Source organism: Canis lupus, chromosome 6 (assembly GCF_011100685.1).
Source record: "Canis lupus familiaris isolate Mischka breed German Shepherd chromosome 6, alternate assembly UU_Cfam_GSD_1.0, whole genome shotgun sequence".
NCBI lineage: Eukaryota > Metazoa > Chordata > Mammalia > Carnivora > Canidae > Canis > Canis lupus.
In genome coordinates, this window is record NC_049227.1 from 70,851,612 (window position 1) to 70,879,458 (window position 27,847).

A 27,847-nucleotide genomic window follows, 5' to 3' on the forward strand; every position below is an offset into this window, starting at 1 on the left:
GGACTTCTGGGAGAAATCTCATGCAACCGGTAATTCCTTGTCTGGACACGTACCGCTTCACGCAGGCCTCTGCAAATGTCACTACGGGCCAGAAAGGACAGCGGGGCTAATATCACTGCGCCCTCAGTACTGGAGGTAACACTCCGTTCGATGTGACCAAGCCATGCTACAAAACTACATAGGAAGTGTCACAGCCCCCCAGGGTCTCACGGGCCCCTCAGGCTCTCCCCGGGCTCAACAGCATTGGGGTCACACCTTCTCAAACAAAGAAGCTGCGTTGCAAGCAAAACCTCTGGAGATCTTAGTAAAATTCAGATTTTGATTCAGTAGGTCTGGCATGGGCCCTGATTCCTCATTTATTTCTTCTTCTTTTTTTTTTAAGATTTATTTATTTATTTATTTATTTATTTATTTATTTATTTGAGAGAGAGAGAGAGAGCATGTGTGTGTGTGTGTGCAGGGGGCAGAGGAGAAGAGGGAGGGGGAGACAGAGAATCTCCAACAGGCTCCCAGCTGCGAGGAGCCCGATAAGGAGCTCAACCCCATGGCCCTGAGATTAATGATCTGATCTGAGCCGAAATCAAGAGTCAGACGCTCAACCCACTGAGCCACTCAGGCGCTCCTGATGCCACGTTTCTAACCAGCGCCCAAGTGCTGGTGGCCTGCAGGTATCCTGTGCTGGACAACCTGCTCTTAAGCCCCTTGCCCCGCAGACTGCTGAAACGGGCCTCATTCCAGGAGGAGCACAGCCCTGGATGGAAGCCACGGTAACTAGTTCTACTTCACACACAAAGAGAAGTTTGCTGCCTCGGTTACTCTGGATTCCAAACCCAGTGGGAGAGATAATTTCCCGACTTATTTCTGTACCACGATAATTGCACAGTAGCTCTTACCATTTATTAGCACGCACATCTGGCAGCTCTCTTGCCTGCAGGCCAGCGGGCTCCACACTCCAGAGTCCTGCAGAGCCCGGGCGAGCATCCAGTTGCTGACACAGCAGCCGGAGGGTGCTCGGGGACTGCAGAGTGACTGTGCATGGTGTCCAGGGGCCTCTGCCTAAGCAACAGGAGGGGACCGATCTGGGGGCAAGCGGAGTCTGGAGATCAGAGGCTGGCCTCTGCCCAGGCCGTCACTCCTCCAGCTGCGGGCAGATTTGAATAATTGGGGCTGCGAGGCAAAGGCAGATGCCTCTGCTGGCCTGTCGAGTGAGGCCCGCTCGTTTCCACTCCGGCGACGCATCAGCTCATCGGAGGAAGCCCTGGCTACTTGATATTGCAGCTGCTGTTCACAAACACGCAGCAGCCTGGGCCAGATGAGGAGGGGAGGGATGGGGGGCCCGGGATCCCCTGGGTATGGCCGGGAGGGTGCATTTCTGTTTAGATCCTCACCCTTGTCCGCACCACTGCATCAGCCTTGCCCTTTGACCTTGGCCAAGTCACCTTTCTCTCCCCTGCCTCATATTTTCTCTCATCAGACAAGTGGGCATAAGAAGAGCTCCTCCTCAGAAAGGTCCCGGGCAGCGCAGTGTCCCATATCAGGCATTGAGCCAGGGGTGCGACAACCCAAGACGTCGTCCGGGACCTCACCACTCGCCCCTGTTTTATTTGGGACAAATCAGTGACACTGGTAATGACTTAGTTTCCTCACCTATGTAGAGGTTAAGATCCCAATGATTATCTCATGCATTTCTAATGGAGAGCAAATAAAAACGTGACTGTTGTCCCCTGCCCAACATGCAGAGATTCCATCACGGATGCTGAAGACCACAGGCACACTAGCTGCGTAGAACTGGAGCTCTCTACGCTACCGTCCTGGGGGTTCACTTACCTAGTAAATTCAAGGGTGCTGCATGACGATCATTACGGAAAACAGGAAATATTCCGTGCCTGGCCATGCTAAGAAAATAAGATACTAAGGAACATGTTTAATTTTATTTATTTATTTATTTATTTATTTATTTATTTATTTGGAACGTGTTTTAGATCAAAGTTCCATTATTCCAACAAGTAGTTGAAATGATGCCAAAAAATGCAAGATAACTGAGCACAGCCTCACCTCCCTCACACCAAAGCAATCTACCTGTGTTCTTCCCGGTGAGCTAACGGCGCTCCAAGGAAACCCACGGCCAGGAACGGCCGCCTCCTTGCAGCCTGCTCAGTGCGCTCCAGCACCTTCAGCTCTGCCTCGTGTCAGGCCGACTTCCGAGAGTGTGACCCTGCCCTCCAGACCTGCTTCTTACCCTTCGCCGAAATTGGAGGCCTTATTAACATCTATGCAGCCCATCCAGCTGTGGCACTGCTGGCTGAGCCCAAATTGGAAAAACTGCAAAACAGCAGGCAAAAAAGAGGAAAACAATTTTACATGGCTCTTTTGGGTTAATAAAACCAATAATGTTATCAGAAGCAAGTTCTTATTCCAGCCAGGTTAGAGATAGATAGATGGTCGGTCAACCTAGCCTGGTGGAAAAAGGCTATTACTGTAAGAGATAGTCGTTCATCTAACACACATTCCTGGAGCATCCACCACGTGCTGTGTCACGCGTGGCAATTGGAGAACAGAACTGGGAAAAGGAGGTATTTTAAAACCTCGATTCGTCACTTGCTTGGTCTTTACTGAGACAGGCATTAGGCAGAGTTCTGCTCCCAAGGACCTTCTGAAGCAAGTAGGTGCAAGACAGGTCCCCAAGGAGTGAAAAATGCAGAGAGTGTTTGGGCCAAACCAACAAAGTCGGTAGAGGACTGAATGGCATTGACTCAAGCATTTTGAAAGAGCTAGAGTGATGCCGTGACTATGTGTAACTCCCGGCGTGCATTAGAATCTCACGTGAAGCCTCCTAAACATACCTATGCTATCGTGCCCCACCTAGTCTCCAAAAAGCCTAACATCTCAAAGCTGAGGGTTCCAGTACCAGAAGCAGCAGCGTTCCCTGAGGATACGTTCCAAATGCAAACTCTCGAAACTGACCTTAGAGCAACTGAATCTGAGACCCTGGGCCTGGGGCACAGCACGGTGCTTTACCTAATCCTTCAGGTGAATGCTAAAATTTGAAAATGGCTTCTCTAAATTATACTCTACAAAGCCTAAGATGTGCTGATAGAAGAAATCGGTCTGTCATTGGATTATTGCAAACCCTGTGGTTCCCACAAGAGCAAAATATAAAGGGAGAAGTCTCAGGGGAGAATAATTCACATGATCATGGAGACAGAATCACATTCCTTGGAGGTCAGACTAAAGATATATATAGTTAGATAGCAAGTTTAGAAAATCATAAGTGGTACAGACCAAATAAGCACGGATTTGGTTGGCCAATGCCAGAATAGTATAAAGCGATAAAAACCAAGAGAAACTCCAAAGAAGAGATCTTCAGAATAAGTAAAAGCAAGACTCCCGTGTCCAGTGTATAGTAAACACATGTAATTCTACCAAGTGAAATCATCTTTGAAGGTAAGAGATAATCTCTTATTAAATTTATTCATCAAGAGTCAGTAATGCTTGGGGCACCTGGGTGGCTCAGTGGATGAGTGTCTGCCTCTGGCTCAGGACATGATCCCGGGGTTCCAGGATTGAGTCCCTCATTGGGCTCCCCACAGGGAGCCTGCTTCTCCCTCTGCCTGTGTCTCTGCCCCTCTCTCTGGGTCTCTTGAATAAATAAGTAACATCTTTAATTTAAAAAATAATTCTTAAAGTTACAGGTTCAGATTTTAGATCAGATTACTGGGTTTCTTCCATCTAGTAGCTCTATGATCTTGGACAAATTAATGAACTTCCCTGTGTCCCAGGATTCTTATCTATAAAATGGGGAAACACTACCCACCACATAGTATTGCTGGCAAATAACGAATGTGTTGATATTTGTAAAATGCCAGCAAGCACTCGATAAATGCTAGCTACCCTAATCATCCTTATATCTTCTCTGGATGTCCTATTGCATCTGGCCCATCATTCAAGTATTGGTTGATTTAAATTGCCAGATCTTTTAAAAGTCTTAGGATTTTTACCACATATTTATAGACAAGGAGCAAAACGAAACATAGATAAACAAGGACAGAGAGGATTCACTGGGGATTGAGGCAGAAGATAATTGTTTCATTGACTTAGATTAATAAAAAAAATTGTAATGAAGGTTGAGATAAATTGATGGATATCAACTCCATAATTGGAAATTATGAAAACTTAATGATATTTAAACTGAATTATACAGATGAAAATAGACTCTTAAGATCAGAAAGGATCCTGCCAAGTACCTATTTCCAAAACAACATAAGACTATATATTTGACAGCATCCCTGTGAGTCTTGGGATGAATACTTCCAGTCATGAGACCCCATTATTTGACAAGACAGCAGCACCTTCCAACTTTGAAGTTTTGAAGTCCAGAAAGTTATTACTTGTATTGAGCTCAAATCTGCCTTCATACTTTCCAGTCGCTGATCTTCCTTCCTGTGATTTTTATAAAATACAAATCTTGCTGAGCATTTCCACCCATTGAATATGCTGTGTCTGAGGAGAATCACATCTCTGGATAAAATCAATCTGTTTTTCTGTTCGGGTTGAAATAAATACTACACTGAAATTCACACATTATGAAATATTTTTGGATGTGCTTCTCTCTGAGTGGAGGCCCTAATACCGGTGGGAAGAAAATGAAAGGGACTCAAGATATAAAGAGGATCCTACCTCTAAGTGGCATACGGTTATAGAACAGACGTCAGCTCTGCACACAAGTACTGGTAATAAACGCTTATAGAGGCTCTGATAGAAATATGTTGAGGCTGCACAAGGAAGACAAGCATACCATGAGAGAGGAGGCTATCAGAAAAGGTCTGGAAGCTGCATAGCTCACCAGGTAAACGAGGGGAGGGGCAGGCACTTGAAAATTCAGAAAGCTATGAAATATACTGTGTATTTTGGGAGTCAACGTGATTCAGCATGGCCAAAGCATGAGCACCATGAGGAGGGTGCAGAGAGAGATAAACCCAGGGGTGGGCAGCTGTCAGAGTCTGTAGACCCAGCGGTCTTAAGGACTCAACATGGATTCACAAGGCAGGCTCTAACCTCGAAACCACCTTATCCGGTACCTCAAGAATGCCGTGAGCCCTGAAACACTTAGCAGAGCCTACACATGGCGAAAGCCTGGCTCATCATGGTCTTGTTTCTTTCCAAGAATTGGTATCGACTCTGTTCTATAGAAGGCAACTCAGAGCCCAGTGAAGTTAAGTACCTTATCTCAATCTGAATACTATGGGGACCAACGTGGGAAAATCAACCTTACAATTTGCCGAGTACCAACTTTCCCAAATGTTCTTGTGTCTCCTTCAGGCATTAGGAAGCAAGAAAAAGAGAAATGACTGGATAAAGAAGTACGCCACACCTCATGGCTTCAGTGAAGAGGAATTGATGGGATACAGACTCCAGTTGTTGGCAGATTAGTGATGAGTACCCCCCACACCCCACAGAACATTCTGGTGGGTTCTGTTCCCACAAGACATCTGAACCAAATCCCTTGTTTTCCTTCTGGGGAGCTCCACTGTTATTAAATCGAGGAAGCTCCGTTAAAAACACTGAGTTGGTGGAAGGTACTCTTTCCACACTAAAGTGCCGCCACAGAATTAACTCCAGGTGAGGAAAATTGTGAGTACAAGGAAATTTATAACACTAATGACTTTAACAAATCTGAGCTGATTAACAGGACGCCATGAACTGAAATCCTTGTGTTCCAATCAATCTTCCAGGAAACTTCACGAAAGCACATTTGTGAGAGAAAAATCCATGAGATGTTCTAGGCAGGCTTCTTCCTAAAAAAGAGGGACTAATTGGAAAAGACACAGTACACAGACGAGTAGGGTGATTATTAGCTAGTAATTCTTAAGTTACCACCCTTTTTGGTAAAACAAATGATCTACTTGTGCATTTGTATTTGTTCCCCTATAAAAGGAATCTCTGACACTTCTTCAAACAAGGCCCCCTGAGACACATACTCATCGGTGCAAAGCCTGCCCTAATCAGCTGGGGCTCCTGGGGAACTGAGGTGATGGGACATTTTCATGCTAAAGACAGTTACTAGTGTGGGAGCCTGCAAGCAACTGGTGAAACAACTGGTGAGAGGAGGAATTGATAGCAATCTATCCAGCATTTAAATACGTAAGTTGCAGAACAATAGGAGATGACTGTTATGAACAAGAAGTAATACTAATGAAGGAGGCATGTGAGGGGGGGGGGGGGAAGGGAACAAAGGTTCTATTCGATCATCACTTAGCTGAAAGATTAAAGAAGCCTTTGGATGGTTGCACATCCACTGAGTGACTGCAGGTAGGAACACATCTGAATACAGCCCTCTGGCATTTGTTTGCCCAATTAATTTCCATTAAAGGAGGAGCCTGGGTGGCTCCATGGCTTAGTTCAGGTCATGATCCCAGGGTCCTGGGATCGAGTCCCATATGATGCTCCCTGCAGGGAGCCTGCTTCTCCTTCTGCCTGTGTCTCTGCCTCTCTCTGTGTGTCTCTCATGAATAAATAAATAAAATCCTTTAAAAAATAATAATTTTCCATTAAAGATAGAAGAAGCTTCTCCTCATAAGCCATAGAAAACATCCACTCCTCTCTCACTACTCACTAACCAGAAACCCTTCTCTACAACAGGTATGTGGTTGTTCATCTCCTCCGCACTGGTCGGGTGAAACCACTATAAATCTGATGACAACTTTTGATGACCATCTTAGCAGGGTCTTCTTCTGAAGGAATGGCCAAGAGCCTCACATCTTCATCCTCATGGCTATGCTAGGTATCGTCTACTAGTGCTCAGTATCTATGTTTACCTTCTTCTGTGCTCTTCCCCTACCCTGCAGAGAGAAGCCTGAATAAAGAACAGCTACATTTCCCAGACTTCTGGATCACTACAGTCCTTGATGGCATTTATATTCTGTCTATGGAATGCACTCCTGCAAGAATGGAAATTCAGAGGGGATGGACAATCTTTCTTTGGGGGCTGACATGTGGTCTCAGACAACTGTGAGTTTCCACAGCATTCTCGCTGACAAGACACCACGTTTGTGATGTGGAGACTGTGATGCTCCTAGAAACTTCCTGCAGTTATCTGCTCTTGAGTATCTGTCCCCTGGAGTAGTCATCTGCAAAGAGTGGGATGATAATGACATCTATCGCATAGGGTGGCTTTGAAGACTAAGGATCCGGCGAGGAGGTGTTAGGTCTTATTTCTGCGTCATATAACCACCCAGAAGAATGCCTGGTGAAAAGAGGGGCTCTGTAGGGTTAGCTAGGATGATGACAGTAATTTGAGACCAAAAGGATGTAACTAGTGAAGGAAGAGATTTAACGTCAGAAGGTAGAGGCCAGCCATGTGGCATCCTAACAAAGTACTTAACTTCTCCGTGCTTCATTTGCTTAATGTTTCTAACTCAAACAGAGACTACGTCACGTACACAAGATTATTTACTAAATGGGATAACATGTTCATAAGCTTTGTAAGGCAAGAAGAATGATACATGTGTTTGTCAATACTAGTTACAACAGAAAGTGCTGAGGGGGTTCATAGGAAGGAGCTGTGACCTCTAAGGGGAATCAGTCAAATTGGCCCTGGAGGAAACAGCCTTTGGACAGGGCTTTGAGGGATGGGTAGATTTTCCACACACAGAGATGGCAGTTAGAGGCCTTCCCGTTTGAACTAAGGCACAAAGGTGAGAACTCGAAGGACCAATATAGAATATGCTATTCTTCCCCTAACATCTTTTTCTAGTGGTTATGCCACATAGGCTTTGAGAAACAGTTAAGCAAAGGAATCCTAAGTGAAATCTCCTAATTGACTTTCTGCATACTTAGCATCACTTCCAGAAAAAAAAAAAAAAAAAGTTATGGGGGCAGGTTGCCCTGAAAAGAGAAAGTTCATGGGCATGATTATGTAGCCACCAGAATTTAGGATGCATTCTTCTGAGTTAAAAGCAAAAGAGAAAAAAGAAAGCTTCCTACTAGCAGGAAAATGTCAAGGTGGCTCAGGTGGTGAATATTATTCTATTGCCATGATTCCTGTGTTTTTGTCAGCATAAGAATTTGTAACGCGGGCACACCACTCGCTGAAGAGATGAATGACCTCATGTTAGGTGACTCCGTTCCCAACCCCTAAGAGGTGATAACAACAGGCCGAGAGTGGCTTCCTTAATGAAAAGGAGAATTATAATGATCATGCTGGTTTCAAGAAACAAATAAGCACATTGACCACAGACCCATGCACTTAATAAATAAATAAATAAGCAAACAAACAAATAAATAATTCTGGAGATGATGAGGGCATCTGGGATCAGCTCATATTCATGCTCCCACGGATATCAAAAACAAATCTGCCTCTTTGAAGTAGATGTCCAAGAAAGAAACACAAGGGCTATCTGGCATATAGCTCAGCACCTGAAACTGTGCCTCATTTTCATCCTCAGTGGATTTCTGACAAACTATACCAATTTCCACCTAATTTTAAATCAAGAGAAGATATTACCGTAGACCATGAGCTCTTTAATTTGGGAACGTCAACATTTTCGCTCTGAAAGTCTGTCCCGAACACATCCTGTCTGAAAGCTCCTGTTACTGCAACAACACAGGGTTAAAAGGCTCCGTGCAGCCAGGGATGAAACATGGTTATCAACCATACTGCCTTTGAAACGGGGCTTAAATAACTTACAAAACAGCACGGTGTCATTTGAAAAATGTAAGGAAAGAAGCATGAGGTCGGCTCATCAGCAAGATAGCAAAGACGGTGGTGTTGTGGTTTGTGACGCCTACCAGGACAATAGAGTAAAAAGTCAGGAGAGCTTCACTTGTCTACAAGATCATCAACTTACACCAGCTCACAGCAGTCAGTAAAAATCTCCACTCCCATCCTCGGCATCCAAACAACAAAAGCAAGCAAGATCAAGTCGTATATGAGAGAGGCAGGCAGTTGAACCCTGAACAAAGGAAGCAGGGGGCCAGCGTGGAGAATAACATGTCAACACCTTGGAGCACTTCATCATATGACTAACCCTAGCGCTCTGGAGTCCACATTTCAAGACTCAGCCCTGCCACCGTGAGCAAGCGTGACTTGGAACAAGTCACATAACCTTGCTTAGTCTCAATTTCCTCATCTACAACACAGGAGAATAATTTAACAGAATTCACATTGTCAGATATTTTTAAATGCATTGATTCCTTAAAAGCCTTACATACTGTTATACTGAATGTTATATGTTAACTTACTGAGACCTGATGGCTAGGTGCTTGGTGAAACATTATTCTGGATGTGTCTGTGAACTTGTTTTTTTGATGAGATTAACATTTAAGCTGGATTTTTGAGTAAAGCAGATTATCTTCCATAATGTGGGTGGGCCTTATCCAATCAGTTGAAGGTCTACTAGAACAAAGGTTTACCTCCTCCAAATGAAAAGGAATTCTCTCAGCAGACTGTCTTTAGACTCAAACTGCAACTCAAGACTGCTACCCCATCATATTTCGGACTCACCAGGCCTCCACAAACATGTGAGCCAATTCCTTAAAACAAATCTCTCTCTCTCCCTCTCTCTCTCTACACATACACACACACACACACACACACACACACACTTCCCGTTGGTTCTGTTTCCCTGAAGAATTCATACTAATGCATACACTATGAAAAAAAGAAAAAAGAAATTAATTGGTAAAGGTGTTTCAAAACAAGAAAGCACCATCTTGATAAGTTTCAAGAGAAAAATCGTAGTCATTTCAATAGATGCCCAAAAAGTCATTTGGCAAAATTCAACACATTAGATAGGATTTTAGAAAATAATTTTAGAAGCAATTGGAGTCTTCCTTAATATAGCAAAGACAATCAAGTCAGGTCAATTTGATACTGAGTGATCAAACAGTAGAAGCACTCTTTTTAAAAATCTCTTTAGGCACTACTATTTACCATTGGTTGGTAAACTCTAATTCATGCAATAAAATATTGAAAAGAAGTGAGAAAAAGATGATTTAAAAACACTGAGATTGCACATGGAAACAATCCAAGGGAAACTTCTAAAACTTGACTGGGACTTATAGGAGAGAGTTCAGTACAACAAACAAATGCAAGACAAATATATAATGGGCTTCCCAAAACAAAGGGAAAAAGGATTTATAGAATAATGTAGTGATAAATGGTTAGCAGTGTAAAAAAATATACACAAACTTTTATGTATAGCACAATCATAACTACGTAACTGTGCCTGCATTTCGAGAAAGACTAAATAGAAAACTAAGGCATAAGAAGATATTTAAATGAAACTACTTCTGTCTCAAGGATTTTGGGAGAAACAACAAAGACCAGAAAACAATATATGATAGGTGCACAGTCCTTCTACATACTGAAACGAGGGGGATATTACCTATACAGAACATTTTGAAGTTATTACAGTGCTTCAGGAGCATTTATCTTACCTCTGGCATATATAAGAAATGTGAAAGAGGCATTTTTTGAGGAAGAAAAATCCTCATCCTCAAGTTAACATCTTTTCTGCAGCAGAGATGTGATTACTCTATATAAATGTTAGCTCTTATTATAAGAGGCAGTATGTGTGGTGGCGAAGAACAGAGGCTCTGGAGCCAGGATACAAATCCCAGCAACTCCACTTCCAGACAATGGAAAACCTTTGACAAGTTACTTATCCTCTCAGAGCCTCTGTTTCCTCATTTGCAAAATGGGATGAGAATAATACCGAATTATTAGAATTACGAGGTTTAAATAAATCAGTACGTGTAAAGCACTTTGAATGGTGTCTGGCACAGAGCAAGCACTGTACGTGTTGGTTTATCATCATCATCATTATTATTACTACTGTTATGTGAGCTTTGGGAAAAATATATGTGTCCTCAATCCAATAAACATTATTTATTTTTTTTAAGATTTTTTTTTTTTTTTTTTTTTTAATTCATGAGACACACAGAAAGGGAGAGAGAGAGAGAGAGAGGCAGAGACACAGGCAGAGGGAGACGCAGGCTCCACGCAGGGAGCCTGATATGGGACTTGATCCTGGGTCTCCAGGATCGTGCCCTGGGCTGAAGGCAGGCGCCAAACCGCTGAGCCACCCGGGCTGCCCCCAATAAACATTATTGAGCCTGATTAGAAAGTTATTGGCAAGGGAAGCATAGGTGGCTCAGTCGGTTGTGTCCGACTCTTGTTTCTGCTCAGGTCATGATATTAGGGTTGTGATATGGAGCTTGGCACTCAGTGCAGAGCTGACTTGAGATTCTTTCCCACTCCCCCTCCCTCCCAGTTTGCATACACTCTCTCCCTTTCTAAAACAAATGATAAAATCTTTAAAAAATGAAAAAAAAAAAGAAAGTTATTGGCAAAATGCAATACCATACAGAACCACCAAGAAATAATTTACTTGTATCTTTCTAGGAATTGTACAAATCATTTGCATTGCCAAAAAAACAGGTTGTATTAACAACAGAGGAAATTGCTTAAGTGCATGAAGACAACTACCAGGAATTTAAAAGCTCTGATTGGCTTCCAATGTGTTCTTGGAGGAATCTTGGAAGAATCTGAATTTTGTAAGATTTCTGAGGACTACAGGAATTACCTCTGGAACAGTCACTTTTTTCCAACAGTACTTATTGTATTCAGCATAGAAAATTAAGACAATGCTGTGTTCACAATTCATTTGAATTATACTAATCCCTTGCTGTGGAGCTGGACTCATATAGATTTCAAATTATTTTGAAGCACCTGTTCTGTTCTTCTTCATCTCAGTTAATGGCGATTCCAAGCTTCCAGATACACAGGTCTAAAATCTAATGCCATTTTAAAAAATAAACTTATTTTAGAAGAGTATTAGAGTCACATAAAAATTGAGAAGACAATACAGAGAGTTCCCAAATACCCCATATCCAGTTTGCCCTCTTATCATGATCTGACACTAGGATACATTTATTATACTCAATGAACCAATATTGATAAGTTATTATTAACTAAGGTCCACACTTTATTGAGATCTCCTTAGTTTTGACCTAATATCCTTATTCTGTTCCAAGAATGCAACCAGGATACCATATTACAGTTAGTAGTCATGTCTCCTTAGGAGCCTCTTGGCTTTGGCAGCTTCTTAAAACTTCCCTTGTTTTTGAGGGAATGGTGCTCAACTTATATTTGTCTGGGGCTTTTCTCATGAGTACACAGGAGTTATGGGTTTGGGAGAAAAACATAGAAGCAAAATGTCATTTCATGGCATCACACCAAGGGTATATACTACCAACATGATTTATCACTATTGATGTTGACCTTGTTCACTTGGCTGAGGTAGTATTTGCCAGGTTTCTTACTATAAAATTACTATTTTTTCCTCTTTCTATATTGTACTTTTTGGAAGGAAGTCACTATAAGCAACCCACACGTAAGGAGTGTGAGAAGACTCACTTTTAAGATACTCCAAGCAAGTATTTATTTAGCTATTTTAAATTCTATTTTTTGTCGATGATGGAAACAGCTCTGAAATGTTTCAGATAGATATTGCTTTAAAAATAAAGTGCTTAATTCTAGTAATTTTTTTAAATAATAAACACACTACTCGTTCATTGTAGAAAAACTGGAAAGCATGTTTAAGAGAAGGTTCACCTAAAATACCATCTAGACAAAGACCACTATGCTTAATATCTTGAGCCACTGTCTCCAAACCTTTCTCGGTCTACATTTCAAGAGGTGAAACCATCCTCCACATATACTACTCCATCTCGCTTATCACCACCTAACATTATGAATAATTGCTCTGTACTTTTCAACAAAAAAAGTGTTTCTATCTTTACAGTTCCAGAGCCTACCATGGGGCACAGCATGCCGTGTATTCAGCAAGTGTGAGCCAATGACCTTTCTGACCAAACTGACGAACCCTCATGAAACCATTTAATGAAATCTGCTGGCCAGTGCAATCTCAGTCTCTGCCTTTTCCCTCACAGGACAACTAAAGTCACCGGCACAGAATCACCAATTTGGGTGCTTATTAATTAAATCAGTAAAACAGCATATAGTCTGTACGGACTAAAAGAAATAAAGGCACGTGAAGTGCTTAAGTACACAGGTCTACAATCCCTTCTCCCAAATGCCTTGAACCACGTATATTTTGGAATTAATTCTTCCATTGAGGAGGATGAGAGAACAGACGCACAGGATACGATGAAACACCACAACTAAGTACAGGGAAACACAGGGTAATCAACAGTGATATCTTCTACAGCAAAGCATGCAAATAATCACAATAAACAGACTGCTTCCTTGGGTATTGTCATATTTAATGGTGCATTTGAAGACTCCCTTGTGTCTGAGTTGTGGGAACACCCTCCAGAGGAGTTGTAGTCTCTTTAGCCCCAGTTGATCGCTAGCTGGGCACCAAATTTGGGGTTGATTTCTCATCTTGCAGGTTTCCTAGAAATGCAAGTAGTAAAATTCAAACTGTAAGACCACCAGGGTAGAGGTCTAGCATTTTGAATTTCCAGAGATAAGTTTTTGTTATCCAAAGACCAAAGATAAAAGTAAGCCTCCTTATCTGCCCTCTGTGCCAGTTTTTAGGTTTTTCCCCTAGCCTCTTCTCTCACTAGGGGAGAGCTTGTAAAAGCCCAGCTTTAGGGCCCTGTGAGGAATGGGGAATAGGGAGGGGTAGGTTCTTATTGTCTAATAAAACCCCAGGAAACCACACCGTCAGCATTCATGCTTACTTCTTTCCATTCCTTCTCACTTCCGGGTGTCTAAAGATTTCCCTGCTTCCTGGCAAGGTCAGCTGGGCATTAAATAAGGTGTCCTATTTTATCCAGCAGAACCTGGTGTTACAGCAAGAGGCCTGTTGGGTTCTCTTAGACAGATATTGCCAGAACTCTTAATTTCATTTTCTTTTATATCAATCATCTGTTTATTAGATACTTCAAATTTTTCCTTTAAGCCAGATTGCTTAATGAACCAGATACACCATCTCCCTGTAGGAGACTATTTGATATAGGGGCTATAGAATTACTTTAGAAATGAAAATTCTTTGATAAATATTTTTCTTTTGTAAGTAAGCCTTTGTAAGCCTACTCTGGAAAATCATTAGGCTAGAGAAATCACGACTTGATGCCATCTACTTAGTGAAAAATGATCTTCCAGACATTCAGTACAATTGTTAATGTGATCTCACTCGTATGTGGGATTTAAAAAACAAAACAGAGGATTGAAAGGGAAGAGAGGAAAAAATAAAAGAAGACAGAGTCAGAGGAGGAAGACAAACCATAAGAGACTCTTGATTATAGGAAAAAAACTGAAGGTCGTTGGAGGGGAGTGGGGCAGGGGAACGGGGGATGGAGTAACTGGGTGGACATTAAGGAGTGCACGTGATGTAATGAGCACTGGGTATTATATAAGGCTGATGAACCACAGAACTCTACGTCTGCAACCAATAATAGATTATATGTTAATTCATTGAATTTAAATAAAAAAAAATATATATATATATATATTTTTTTTTTAATGAAATTACTTGAATGTTCTCTACTCTTAACAGCAGTGGAATAAACCTGTGGTGCTGAATGTCAATGCCCTTTAGGTGGTATTGTTCCAGGACACTTGTAACTGGGTCTTTCTCATTCTCTTTCTTGGTGAATCCCAATTTTAGTTTTTCTGGAAAGTGAGGTTTCTTGCTGATCCCTAGCACATGATCTGGAACTGAACAAGCACGTATTAAGTATTTGGGGATTGACTAATATTCATAGTTAATACTAACTGCCACTTGATAAATGGTTTTGTGCTAGTCATTCTGTTGACTATTAGCTGGAACTTGAGGAAAGGTGAACCCAAGCTCGTATCATTGGGGCCGTAGTACAGTCATCTTTTTCAACTCTCAAATCAAGGGGCTCATGCATGGGTGCTCTGTTTTGTCTTTCTTTGCTTGTCACAAATAAATTTCAATTTCTGAGAGGCCCCTTTCAAGTGTGTTAACATGGCAGCTGGCAAATGGGTATTTATCTACCTAAGGTTCTGTGATGAATAAAATTCCCTGTATCTTCCTAGGGAACCAATTACTACATTGAAAACTATGATAATAATGGATCTTTCATCAATAACAAATGTGATTTGTAAAGTGAAAATCAATCTATTTTGACTGATGATGCCTCATAGCAATAGGGAAGATTTCATCTGAATAATTATAATAAAACTATATGATTTATCAGTTGAGTAAGACTAGAAAGTCAGTAAGTAATCAGTCTCGTCTGGCCATTTTTCAGGCTGATGACCTTGGGACATTGTGACCTTCACTTTACTCCCTCAAAAGAACAAGCTAGGTTCTTAAATATATATCCCTGAGCAAGAAGATACACAGTGTGCATCTCTGTGGACACTTGATCTGACCAATGGATGGACAGACATGTCTCCTCGTGCACAGCCTCCCAGCAGGTATGAAGTATGGATTTGGAGAAATAGCTCCTCTCATTCTGCAGGCAGCCCCTTGTTTAAAGATGAGTTTCAAAATGTTTGGTTGTTGTTCTTACAAAACACCTACAACATATAATGTATGTATCAGCTAAGACCCTGGTTGCAAGTGACCAAAACATAGTTCAAAGTAGCACATGTAAAAAGGAGGGATTTATTAGCTTATGTGCCCAAACCACAGAGGAAGGCAGACTGGCTTCAGGAATGGCTGGTCTCAGCACCAGAGCATTTGTTCAGGCCCTCACTTTAGCTCTGCAACTATTTCTGCTTCTCTCAGGGCCTTGGTCTTGTTCTTTCCAGGGAACACAGCCACTGCCACCCAGAGAATCACATCTCAATGGCTCTAAGACCAAAGAAAAGAGCATAGCATTACCCAGAAAAACAATAAAATCTGGGAAGAGTTCTAAACGGTTTCTCTTGAGCCATGTGTCCATCTTTTGACCAATCACTTGATTGGCCAATCACTGGCCTGAATTTTCTGCTCACCCTTGTCATCAGAAAGGAGGGACTATTTCTGTAATAAGGAGGTGGCAGAGAGGAGACAAGCATTAAGAGACACCACATACACCTAACTGGCTAATCATATATTTTAATGATTTTATTATGTAATATAGTATACATGCATATATAGTATGTGCATATTTAAGAAAATATAAATTGTCCTGTGAGCATGGGAGCAATTTCAATTTCATGAAATTGCATCCATGAAAGTATATATATGTATGTATGTATTTCCTACATGTTTATATATATTGGTTCATGAATGTGTATTTATGTATATATTACTGTTTTGCTAAGTATACACATGGTTGTTCCCTTTTCAGGGATCCCATTCACATCCTACATCACCATTAGTCAATGAATGCACAGTTTACCTTCTATTCCCAAGAGTAAGTTGCATTCCAGGCAGGTTGGCCTACTTATTCCCCCCGCAGGTGTCTGATTTCCTTCTCTGCAAAGTCAGAGGATCATGAAGGCCTATAGCAGTGCCTGTGGGATCCCCGGGGCACGGGACTCCATGTCTATGTTGGGGGTTCACAGAGAGAAGCATTATTAGATGTGACCCCACATGTAGTTTTTGGGAGAGTAGGACCAGAGTAAGAGCACTCCAAGACTTGGGGTAACCAGCCAAACAAAATGAGGAGGCAAGAGATTAGCAACAAGGCTGACAGAACCAGAAAGAGGTAAGAAATGGATCAAGGGAGTGGGAGGCACTGGCGGTGACCAGCATGGCCAGCAGAAATCCACCTTGACTTTTGGTGTCATGCACTTGGCCTCTTGGGAGTGTTAAGAGTGGAAAGAAAATGGGCAGTGTCTATTCAGAACTTTGGCTCCCGCTCTTTTCCCCAACTAACTTTCTCTCCTCTCTCCATCCCATCCAAATCCTTCTCCTACACACATGTCTCACCTCTCCCACAAAAGCTTCCTGGAGTTATTCCAGCCCGCAGCTCTGTCTGGCCCGCCTCATGCAGTCCTGGAGCATAGACAGCCTGGAGATGCAGCCACTGCTTGGGAGTTGCTATCTCACGATCCCACTGAGAAACATATCACCTCCTCTCCACTCAATAAATATATGCCCTCGTACTTAGGGAAAAGATAAATTATCTTAAAAATGATGCATCCAATATGCACATGCCAAATAAGTAATCTTTACGATATGTTAATTTAGTTGTTTCCTTTTCTATAACAATTTAATAGTTGAAATTCCTTTTGCTTTACGATTACACTAATGCGAATATTCAGAATTTAATTAACAATTAAATTGATCAGATTTAAACTTCTGGAACATTCATTTGCATATAATTGTTCTCAATATACTTATGTAAAGCCCAAAGCCTATATTCCCAAATATAGAAAACCTATTCATGTCAGTTTTAGTTACATGTGTACATTTATTTGAATTTGTGGAGTGTGTGCTTTTATTGCCAAGAAAGTCAGCTCTGTTCCTTAATTGTTGCCTATAACCACAATTCAGGAAATTCTATTGCAACATCAATATGTTATGCACATCTTTAATTAGGCTAGTACGGCCTGTCTGTCACAGCAACTGATCCTAAGTATTCTTATTTAGTCTACTTGAGGCTTTAAAATGTTCTCATTTTTAAAAGAGGCATATTTCGGCCTCATTAAATTGTTAAGCAAATCAATATGCAGCCCTACAACTTGACTGCTATGTTCCAGAAATCCTGTGTCTCTTCACTTAGCACATCTTTGGGTACCAGCTGAAAGGGCACTCTTCCACAAACACCAGAAATCTTCTGCGGCTCTAGCATGTTATATTCTTTTATCAGATGTGAGGAAGACATCTGTCACCACCACTGATCCCCAGGAAGATCTGGCTGGGCATCCTATTGATCGCCAGAGCCTGATTCTCTTATCTAAGTAGTTAATGCAAATAAGTTGCAGGTTCCTTGCTCTGAGCAGTGTCTTCACACCAGGTCACCCAACAAAAAAGACAACACAGTGACTAATTCCATGGTCTAGAAAGCAAACAGAATCTAGCCTGCAGTTCATTTCCTTCCCTTTCCTCAAAATCATCCATGATTTCAAACAGGGAGAGACAATGGCTACCTGAACCAAGCAAGCCCTACAGTAGTTAGCCTTTTACACCTTCCCCATCTGGCACAATTCCTTAATTTTAAAACAAATCATTAACATTTGCATTAAGGAGAAAGCAGAGTTCATGGGTTACTGCCAAGCATTGGTAGGGTTTTTTGTTTTTTTGTTTTTTTTGAAACACATTGGGTGTCATGTGCTTTTTACCATGTCCAAGGTCAAATGAGAATACAGTAACTCTGCCATAATGCTATAGGTGGGCTCCCCCAGATGCGTCCTAGTAAAATGGAGAGTTGCATTATGAACACAGTAAAGACATTGGCGGGCAAATCTGAGCAGCTAGGGGGTCAGGAATTAAAGCGGGGTGGAGTGCAGGGGGAGTACAAAGGCCAACTGAAAAAGTTAAATCTCCCTAGGTCCACACTTCAGTTTGGTACTACCTTATGGTTGATGTCAGATCAAACAGAAGTACTGATGAGGAATTCCAGGTTCTGAGGCCAGCAGGGACTTTCAGGACTTCAGCACTTACCCAGTTCACGGATACTCATTTTACTTCCCTGCCTCTCAAGACTGCTCCTTCCCCAAAGATAAGGACTTTAGCCTATACTGGTTAAGAAAGAGAAGGGCCACAGGGTAAAGAATGGGAGCCAACCACCCATTATTTGATTTTTAGAATGTCCATGCTTTGGTGGGAAGGGTATTTTAATTCTTTCAATTTAAATCCTCTAGAATAAGTCTCCATAGTTTTCAAAACATAGTCCTTTTTATGGGTCTGAACCAGGGGAAAAAAAATACTCTAACAATCTAAAATATAAGCAAGTCCACCTGTTTAATCTTTCTTGTATTCCTTGTACTTTTACTTTGGGCACTTCCCTTGAGAATAGGTCATTCAAGAACAGGGTATTGATAAAATCAAGCCAAGCTTGAACAGAGTATAATTTACCATCTGTGAGGCCTTCAAGACAGACTGCCGTAGATTCATAAGACTGCCTATACTTCCACTTGAGCCGAGCCAAAGGGACCAGAGCTCATCTCATTTTTAACAGGAACCAGAGAATCAGATTTTGCTCCCAAGCAACCCAGCTCTCCCCAAAGTCCACTATATCTTCAACCTAATTCTGCCCCCCTCCCACCCCCACTTTGTTTTAGACAGTAGCGGAGAGAGATCCTCTCTGGTAAACATTTTTGCTCACCAAACCTTTATTCAGTGGCGGCAACGTCTGGTCCAGCTAACGCAACAGGCAATAAAGCCATCATCGGCAATGATCACGTTTGCAGATGTTCTAGGTCTGGAAATCATTGCTGGCATGCCTACATGCTCAAAAAATTCCTGGAAGTCTGGTGGTTTCTAGGAAGCTTGTGCTTTCTTCTGAGAAACTTGAGAAAACCTCAAGGACCAAGATATTAAAATAAACACATCAGCTTGGTGACCACTTGACTCAGCTAAGCCATGGCTATTGACTCTTCTCCTGATTAAATTGGAGAGAATAGGAACATAGGAGTGTGTGGCCATCCTTGAAGCGAGGTTTGAGGGTCACTCTTGAAGCTGTTTGCCTCATAACATCAAGTCTACCACCTATCATTTAAGCTACATTACTTTGGTTCTTGAAGATTTTTTTCTTCCCTTATTTAATGCAAGCCTTATTTAAATGCAACCGTCTCTGGCAAGGATTACATCTGAAGCCAATTATCTGGTGAGGGCCAGCGCACAGAGCATTTGGGAGTAAGAGAGAAGCGCAGACATGGGGGTGAGAATGGGGTGGAACTCTTGAGAAGGAAAGATGAAATCAATGAAAAGGGAGGTAAAGAGCCACCAAATTTTGCTTTTCCTCTCAATTTATCCTAAAACTGTTTGAGGAAAATCCATCCTTCTCTTTGGATATTATTATATTGTTTTTCAACTTCCATGCAAAATTTCCCGCTCATCACCTGCACTCATGTTACAGTATGGAAATTCTCAGTCATGCAGAGACTAGAGGAATAAGTTACCTGTATATCTGTTAGTCTTTGCATTTGGTAAAATTGCCTATTTCAAATATTTCTAGTTTGTTTTAGGTTGCTTAATGCCCTCGCTGCCTCTTTTTAATTACTTCCTGCTGTTGAATTAGGTGAAATGCTTTGTAATGATTCCTGGTCAGGAAATACCCTACCTGGGCTCAGGATATATTTTTAAATTTTTTTTTTATTATGATATAGACATGCACAGAAGTGAAAACATGAACGTGTGCTTAATAAATACTCAGGATGTGAACACCCATGTAACTTCCAACTGGATCAAGAGACAGGATACTGCACATATCCAGAAACCCACCCTGATAACAAACTCTCTCCTCACTTCTATGACGATAATTTTCTTATTCTTTTTTTCTTTGTAGTTTTATCTCCGATATATGTCCCTAAGCAACATCATTTAGTTTTGCTGTTTCCTGTGATCTATAAACAGAATCACACTCTGCATTTTATTATTCTTGCATCTTTGGCTCAAAATTGTTTATGTAAGATTCATCCATAGTGTCATGCATAGCAGTTTCTTCATTTTCATGGCTGTAGGGTATTTCAGGGTATGTAGCACAATTTTAATCCATTCTCCTTCTGACAGACACTTGGGTTGCTTCCAGGTTCTAGCTATTTTGAATAATGCTGCCACATAAGCCTCCTGGTCCGTGTGCTCATGAACGTCTCCAGTATTTCAATGACTGGAAATTCTGGGGCGTGGTGTATTGCAGATCTTCAACTCCACTCGATAAGAGGAAGCTATTTTTTTTCTAAAATGGTTGTTCCAATTTATATTGCCCATACTAGTGTATAAGAATCTCTATTGTTCTAGGGGCACCAGGGTGGCTCAGTCAGTTAAGCATCCAACTCTTGATTTCAGCTCAGGTCATGATCTCAGGGTTGTGAGATCGAGCCCCACATCAGACTCTGCATTGAGCGTGGAATATGCTGAAGATTCTCTTGCTCCCTCTCCCTCTGCCCCTCTCTCTCTCTCTCTCTCTCTCTCTCTCAAAAACAAAATCCTATTGTTCTATATCCTCACCAACACTTGCTATAGTCAGCTTCCTAATTTTTTGCCCATCTGGTATTTATAATAATTTTGACAGTTACTGTTGCTGTCCTTACTTTCTACATGTCAGAACTGGCACGCAACCCATGCCTGTGAGCCTCCAAAGCTTAAAAACTCTTTCCAGGAATCATGCTTCCTCCCAAGATGGACCCTCTGTGGGAGCAAAATAATGATCAGTATCATCTGATAAATTCACTATATTAAAAACTATCCCGGGATCCCTGGGTGGCGCAGCAGTTTGGCGCCTGCCTTTGGCCCAGGGCACGATCCTGGAGACCCGGGATCGAATCCCACATCAGGCTCCCGGTGCATGGAGCCTGCTTCTCCCTCTGCCTATGTCTCTGCCCCCCTCCTCTCTCTCTCTCTCTCTCTCTCTCTGTGACTATCATAAATAAATAAAAATTAAAAAAAAAAAAAAACTATACCAACAGAATTTCAAAGGTAGCCTGGTTGATGTGACTTTAATTAAAGAACTGCATCTTCAGGTCAGTTTTCCAGTACTGCTCCAAGATCCAATCCATTAATATTTAGATAAATGACAGGATCTTTAATATTTGGTGGGATTTCACTCACGAGAGTAATTCATGAGACATTTTACTCACGTTTCATTTTCTACCTGTAACAGGCACTTGTGAGATGATCGACACAATCCAGCAGTTACAGAATATTCAGTAACAGCCAAAAATGAAAGTAACAGAAGATGAGAGTGACACAAACGATTCTCTAAGAGATCCATCTTTATACAGGTAATCAATTTATTAGGACACTGAACAAATGCAAGCAATGGGCACTTTTTAAAAAATTAATTTAAAACCATTGAAAGGATAAACATCAAGCAAGTCTCCTAAGAATTTACCAGTTATTAATGGTGCATTTTTTCTTTTTACTATAAAGGTCTAATAAAAAGGCTGTAAATCCTACAGATACAGAAAAGAATTTTCAAAAAAACCAAATTAACCAGAAGCAATGACTAATATTGCTTACAAAAGGGGATGGGCCAAGCCAGCTTTCAGTAATCTTCCCTGGATACTAAGAATAGCTCTCAGAAAAAGAAAAAAAAAAAAAAAAAAGAATAGCTCTCGGGACAGGAGCAGCTAGTTTTTTGTACCTAAGTCTCCTCTCTAGTATCTCTACAACATGGCCTTTCAATGGGATCTGATCCAAAACTCTTCCCAGTGAGGTGACTTGCACCCTTGTCACCAACAACTCCAACTAGCCTTTGGACTTCACATCTATAAATATGAATCTCGCATTTATCCCACCCTATAGAAACAAATAGTGAAAACAATTGAATTAACCACTTCTTGACACTTCACACATTTTGGGAGGTTCATTATTTTTTACTTCCCTCCACGATACAAATCCTTGCTTGCAAACATGCTATTAGCACATTGTAGCATACTTTCCAGTTGTCCATGTGCCTCCATCCTCTCCTGTACTACCAAATGGCTACGGAAGATTTAGAGGTTCAGTGATTAAGGGACTTAAATGATTTTAACCCCTTTAAATTTGGAGACTCTTTAAATCCCATTATCTCTGCAGCCATGGAGAATTTTAAAATCAGCTTGGCCTTTCTAGCTCCAGGTCTAAGGATTACAGAGTTTTAAAGAAAATAAATGCTTCTCTGCAGTTCTACAAAGAGCTGTCCCCAACCAGTTGACCTCCAGGAAATAAAGCCAGCCAGTTCTCCAGCTGGTAACTGCTGATCAGAGTTTTGAAATAGAAAGATATGTATGTTATGCCACAAACCACCAGGAAAACAAGTAATTGCCTCCTCAACTCCACATGAAGCTAGTGAATCAGAGGATTTGGTGTAGCGGGGTCAGCAGACTTTAGGCATGTGTCAGTAAATGTCTAAGAATGAGAAAACAGAAAATGCCAGGGACCCAAAGAAGCCTGTAGGGGTAGAGAGAGTAAGTTCAGTGATTGGGAGCCTGTTACCTTGGATACTCACGAATCCTAGGAAACCCTCTGAGGTCTTACCTCTTGTGTCCTCACATTTATGTAGCCATAGTGAGTTCGAAGGGGCCGCCTATATGTGTAGGAGAATGGGATCCATTTTGTGCCAGGCTGTCCAAAGCAGTTTAGCAGCAGTGGGAAATTCACTTCATTTACAAGGCGTACAACCAGCAGGAAGAGGAACGCGGCTATGAAGCTCACTGCAATCATTGACTTTCGCTACAAAAACATTAAAAAAAAAATAAAGAAGAAGAAGAAGAAGAATGAGTGAATGAATGAACAAATGAATGACTTTCAACCAAAAGTAGTCACAGAGGGAGGTTTCTTTATTTCTCTCGCTTTTTCTTTCAAAGGGATCAAAGGACTGTGCCCTTGAGGATATTTCACTTGGAGACAGAATGTAATCATTTGGTGACCGGGTCGCTTTGGTGAGCCTCTGAGAGCAAGCAGGGCAGCTCTCTTACATCGCCTTTCCTTCTATCCCTACACTTCCTCGCTTCCCTGTATTCCTCAACAACTTCTCTTCCATTTTCAAAATGCAAACCACACATTCCCAACTACAGGAAGCCCTTCCTAACTGCTCAGGCCCCTTCCACCATCATCCCTTCACCCCAACCTATCTGCCCTACTAGAAACAAGTAGTCCTGCCGCTCTCATACCTCGCAGGCACATCTATTGTTGCAAATATTTCATCGTATAATTATTTACGTGACTTTTCCTCCATCTAATCGTGATGTCCTGGAGAAGGCGCACGTACTGTCATAATGATCTCTCTGAACCCCAGGTCCTTAACACAGTTGTAGGCGCCCAAGAAACATTTGAGCGAATCAACAAATGAACAAATAAGTGGATGGATTTTTCATGTCCTTGTAGACACTCTATCAACAACTACTTTGTTTCTTTATCCAGCACGCATGACACGCAGGAAACTTCGCCTGTGCTATAGAACATGCAAAAGGTAAGACTCAAAAAGCTAAGAATATGAGCGGGACAAAAAAAAAATCTATGCCAAGCAGCGTAAGAACATTCCTGTAAATGTGTTGCCATGGAACAAGCGCAGGAGCAACTGCAGCTGACTGGGGTGGGGGAAAGCAGAGATGCTGTTGAGATGGGGCTGGATAAAATGCATGAGTTTTAATCGGTAGAGATGTGTGAGTGACGCTTTCTAGGTAGAGGGAGCACCCCAAGGCAGCAAGAAACATGGGGTTACTCATAGCTACACAGCACTTTGTCTTCCTGGGGCACAGAGGAGGAGAAAAAGCTGGAAACGCAAATGGTAACTGTATGGAGGCCGCCTGCAGCACCACGCTGAGGAGTCTAAGGAGTTTGCTAGGTGACGGAAAACCAAAGGGGGTTTTGTTTGTTCGATTGTTTAATTTTTTTAAAGGTGACTGATACCATCAAACGTCAGTGCTTTAGATGTTTTAGAGCAGGAGAAACTAAAGCTAGGCAGCAACTAGTTAGGACGCTACTCCACCTTGCTGGGACAGAAGGAATGAGGGGTGGACACCAGAGCAGTGGTGAGGGGCACGAAGGTAGAAAACGATGTGAGAAACTCAGTTTAGGAGGTAGGCAGAGAGCATGGCTCCTGATGGGACCGAGGTGCCGATGGAAAATTCAGAGATGCCGGAGAGTTTGAGTCTAGACAGGTAACTGCAAGAATACTGGTCCTATCAGGAGAAACCAGAGCAGTCAGAGCAAGAACTGATATAAAAGATTAAGAGGATAAAACCCTGGGCTTTCTAAGTCCTCGTTTTCATCCAGATGGCGGGTCCTCTGAATGGAGCCATCCGGGGGGCAGGTGGAAGGTCAAGTCTAGAGCAAGAAGAAAGAGTGGAGCAGAGGGCAGGTGTCAGAAACAACCCTGCCTTCGAGTCCAGGGTGAAGGTGCAAGGAGATATTCCTCCGTGAAGCTGGTCTTGGCCCTTGATTCTTCTTCAAACTTAAAGGAGGCCAGATAACGTTTCCAGCACGAGTGCGTATGCGTCATTGTTGTGTTTCCAGCTCACCACTGCCTGGTGAAATAGGCTTCTTTTTGCTCTTCACAGAACATCCCAAAGGAGAAAAGGAACCCAAAGCCAGCCCCTGTCCCCTCCTGGGCCATGATCCCAGTCTCTACAAGGACAGTGGAATAAGCCCCCAGAAGCCAGAGACCCCAAAGGAAGTCGTTGCTCTTGCTCAGCCCCCATCATCTGTAAAGGCCCCATCCCTCCGTCAAGCCAGCCTCATTTCTCAATCACCTGAAAGTCCCTTGAGTTCTGCTTCCTCAAAACCCCTTATCTCACCACTAACTCCCACCGCCTTACCTCATTTAACCTTCTAATCATGAAAAACTGTTTTAATTTGCTCCTCTGTGGAATCATTATGTCCACAACATTGCAATGTGTCAAGGTAACAGCTTAAATGAGGTGATGGATCTTACAAGTTTAAAGGGACACAGACCAGAACAGATGGCTAAATAAAAGCAAAGAGGCCAGTCACCCATTAAGTAAACAGGTAAGAACCTTTTTTATCGCCATCTGGGAGCTTGTTGCAAAGCAGCAGTTTTCTTTGAAGGAGACTCAGATGGGATCCGTGCCTTTGTCTATTCCAGAGATCGGCAGGGCTCTCTGGCCCTCCTGGTACCTGCACTGCGTTGCATGGCTGGGGGCTTGGGGACAAAGGCACAGAGGGCCTTTCTGAATTCCCTGATCTTACACAGCCACACATAATGCATACACGAGAGGAAAATAAATCAACCGTTTGTGGAGAGAGGCTTCAAACTGAAATGAAATCACAGTTGTCAAAGTCTGCTCCCTAGTAATCCACGTCTGCCTCCCGTGTTTTATCAAAGGGAACCAAATAATGAGCCCAGAGAGGATGACGGGAGCAAATGGAGAATGGAAGCCCCACGGACACCCCTGTGCTCGACCCGGAATCGTATTCTGCGGGGGGGCAGAGGTGTTCCTTTCATGGCTCAGGCCTGCCTCGACCGGAGCCTCTGCCTTTCTTTACGTTTCAGCACTCTCGTTGAACATGAAAGCATTCTCAGAGGGCTGATATCCTGCCCCCCTGAAATTTCACCAGAAAATGCTGGAGTTCCAGCACGTTCTGCACTGGAGACAGCGAGGACGACACTATGCAACACGGATGGGCATCCGCCTCCTCCTGGCAGTCATTCCTGCCAAAGCATGACCTTGAGCTTCGGCGATCACAATGCAAACTGTGGATGAGGCTCCTGGAAGTCTAGCAGAATGCAATGAGACTGTGTGTGTGTATGAGAGAGAGAGAGAGAGAGGGTCCGGGGCATTGGAGAAGTCACAACATGCTACTGTGTATGATGTACAGGAATGTATCTCCTTCTTCAAGTCCCATGTACTCAAGAGCCCGTGCCCTGTACAGATTTGGTGAGGTGCTGAGAAGCAGAAATAAAACCATAAAAGACCGTAAGACAGCGCCTCTAGAGTCACACCTTAGGACATCTGGAAAGTAAACAGAAGGGTGTGATGCCAAACATCAAATGAGGTAGTGGAGGTCACGCACAGGGCGCTGGGCCAGCTCAGAGGAAGTGGGAAGGGGTGTGCATGGGATGGTTCCAGGAATGCTGGTTTGGGGCGGGGGGCAGTATTCAAAAGAAGTCCTGAAGAATGAGGAGGAGTTAGACAAGTGAAGATGGGAAAGGCTTTCCAGGCAGAGGGAACAGCATAGACTAAGGCCTGAAGTCGGTTAGAAACCTGCAAATGGGGATCCCTGGGTGGCGCAGCGGTTTAGCGCCTGCCTTTGGCCCAGGGCGCGATCCTGGAGACCCGGGATCGAATCCCACGTCGGGCTCCCGGTGCATGGAGCCTGCTTCTCCCTCTGCCTGTGTCTCTGACTCTCTCTCTCTCTCTGTGTGACTATCATAAATAAATAAAAAATTAAAAAAAATTTAAAAAAAAAAAAAAAAAAAAAAAAAAAAAAAAAAAAAGAAACCTGCAAATGATTTGGTACATAGACCGTATGCGGTGGGAGGTGATGGTAAGGAAGTAGACAGGGTTCAAATCGAAACACAAAAAAATAGTAGGCCAAATGAATTCACTCAGATCCAGTTATCTGTCCCATCCATCTTACATTAGGATCATGAAAGGAGAAACGCATAAAAGTGCTTATGCTTTGTAATACGAAAACATTCTTCACTTTCCAATCAAGTGAAAATGCATCAATCACATCATCATATTTGAGATTGCCATCCAACACACCACGATGCCTTGTTTCCAGTCACTTAAGCTTATTCCATCAGTGACTTGTTCTAGAGATTGTTTTGAGTCCATCAGCACTCGACAAATTAGAAGACTCTACCTATTTCTATGCTCTACATCTACCCATCTGTTCATGGAAGTGATCATTGCTGCCTTTACTCAAGTAATCGGGGCATCTCAGATCCAACAACCAGCAACTAGGTAGGAAAAAAACAACAGCTAGTACTCATCAAGTTTATAATGTATAAGACTCCATCTGACAAAGTTTTCATACTGCAAAAATAGGCATTAACTTTAATAGATCATTCCTCAGAACGCCTGGGTGGCTCAGCGGTTCAGCGTCTGCCTTTGGTTCAGGGCATGATCTCAGGTCCATGATCGAGTCTCACATTGGGCTCCCTGTGCGGAGCCTGCTTCTCCCTCTGCCTGTGTCTCTGCTTCTCTCTCTGTGTCTCTCATGAACAAATAAATACAATATCTAATAAAAAAATTTTTAATTAAAAAAAAAGAATTTAATAGGTCATTAAATCTAAGATCAGAAGTATGAACTTTAGGGGCATCTGGCTGGCTCAGTCAGCAGAGCCTGTGACTCTCAAC

At 42.3% G+C, this 27,847-nt stretch overlaps 1 protein-coding gene across 5 annotated transcripts in view; it reads right to left on the minus strand.

Annotated features, from left to right (window-relative positions):
- ST6GALNAC3 (ST6 N-acetylgalactosaminide alpha-2,6-sialyltransferase 3) overlaps positions 1-27,847 on the minus strand; it is a 523,593-nt gene that overhangs the window by 267,072 nt on the left and 228,674 nt on the right. For all 5 annotated transcript variants that reach the window (XM_038541637.1, XM_038541636.1, XM_038541639.1 and 2 more), the window contains exon 2: positions 23,058-23,252. In XM_038541637.1, coding sequence (XP_038397565.1) covers positions 23,058-23,252 — 195 coding nt within the window. The remainder of the gene's footprint in view (positions 1-23,057; positions 23,253-27,847) is intronic.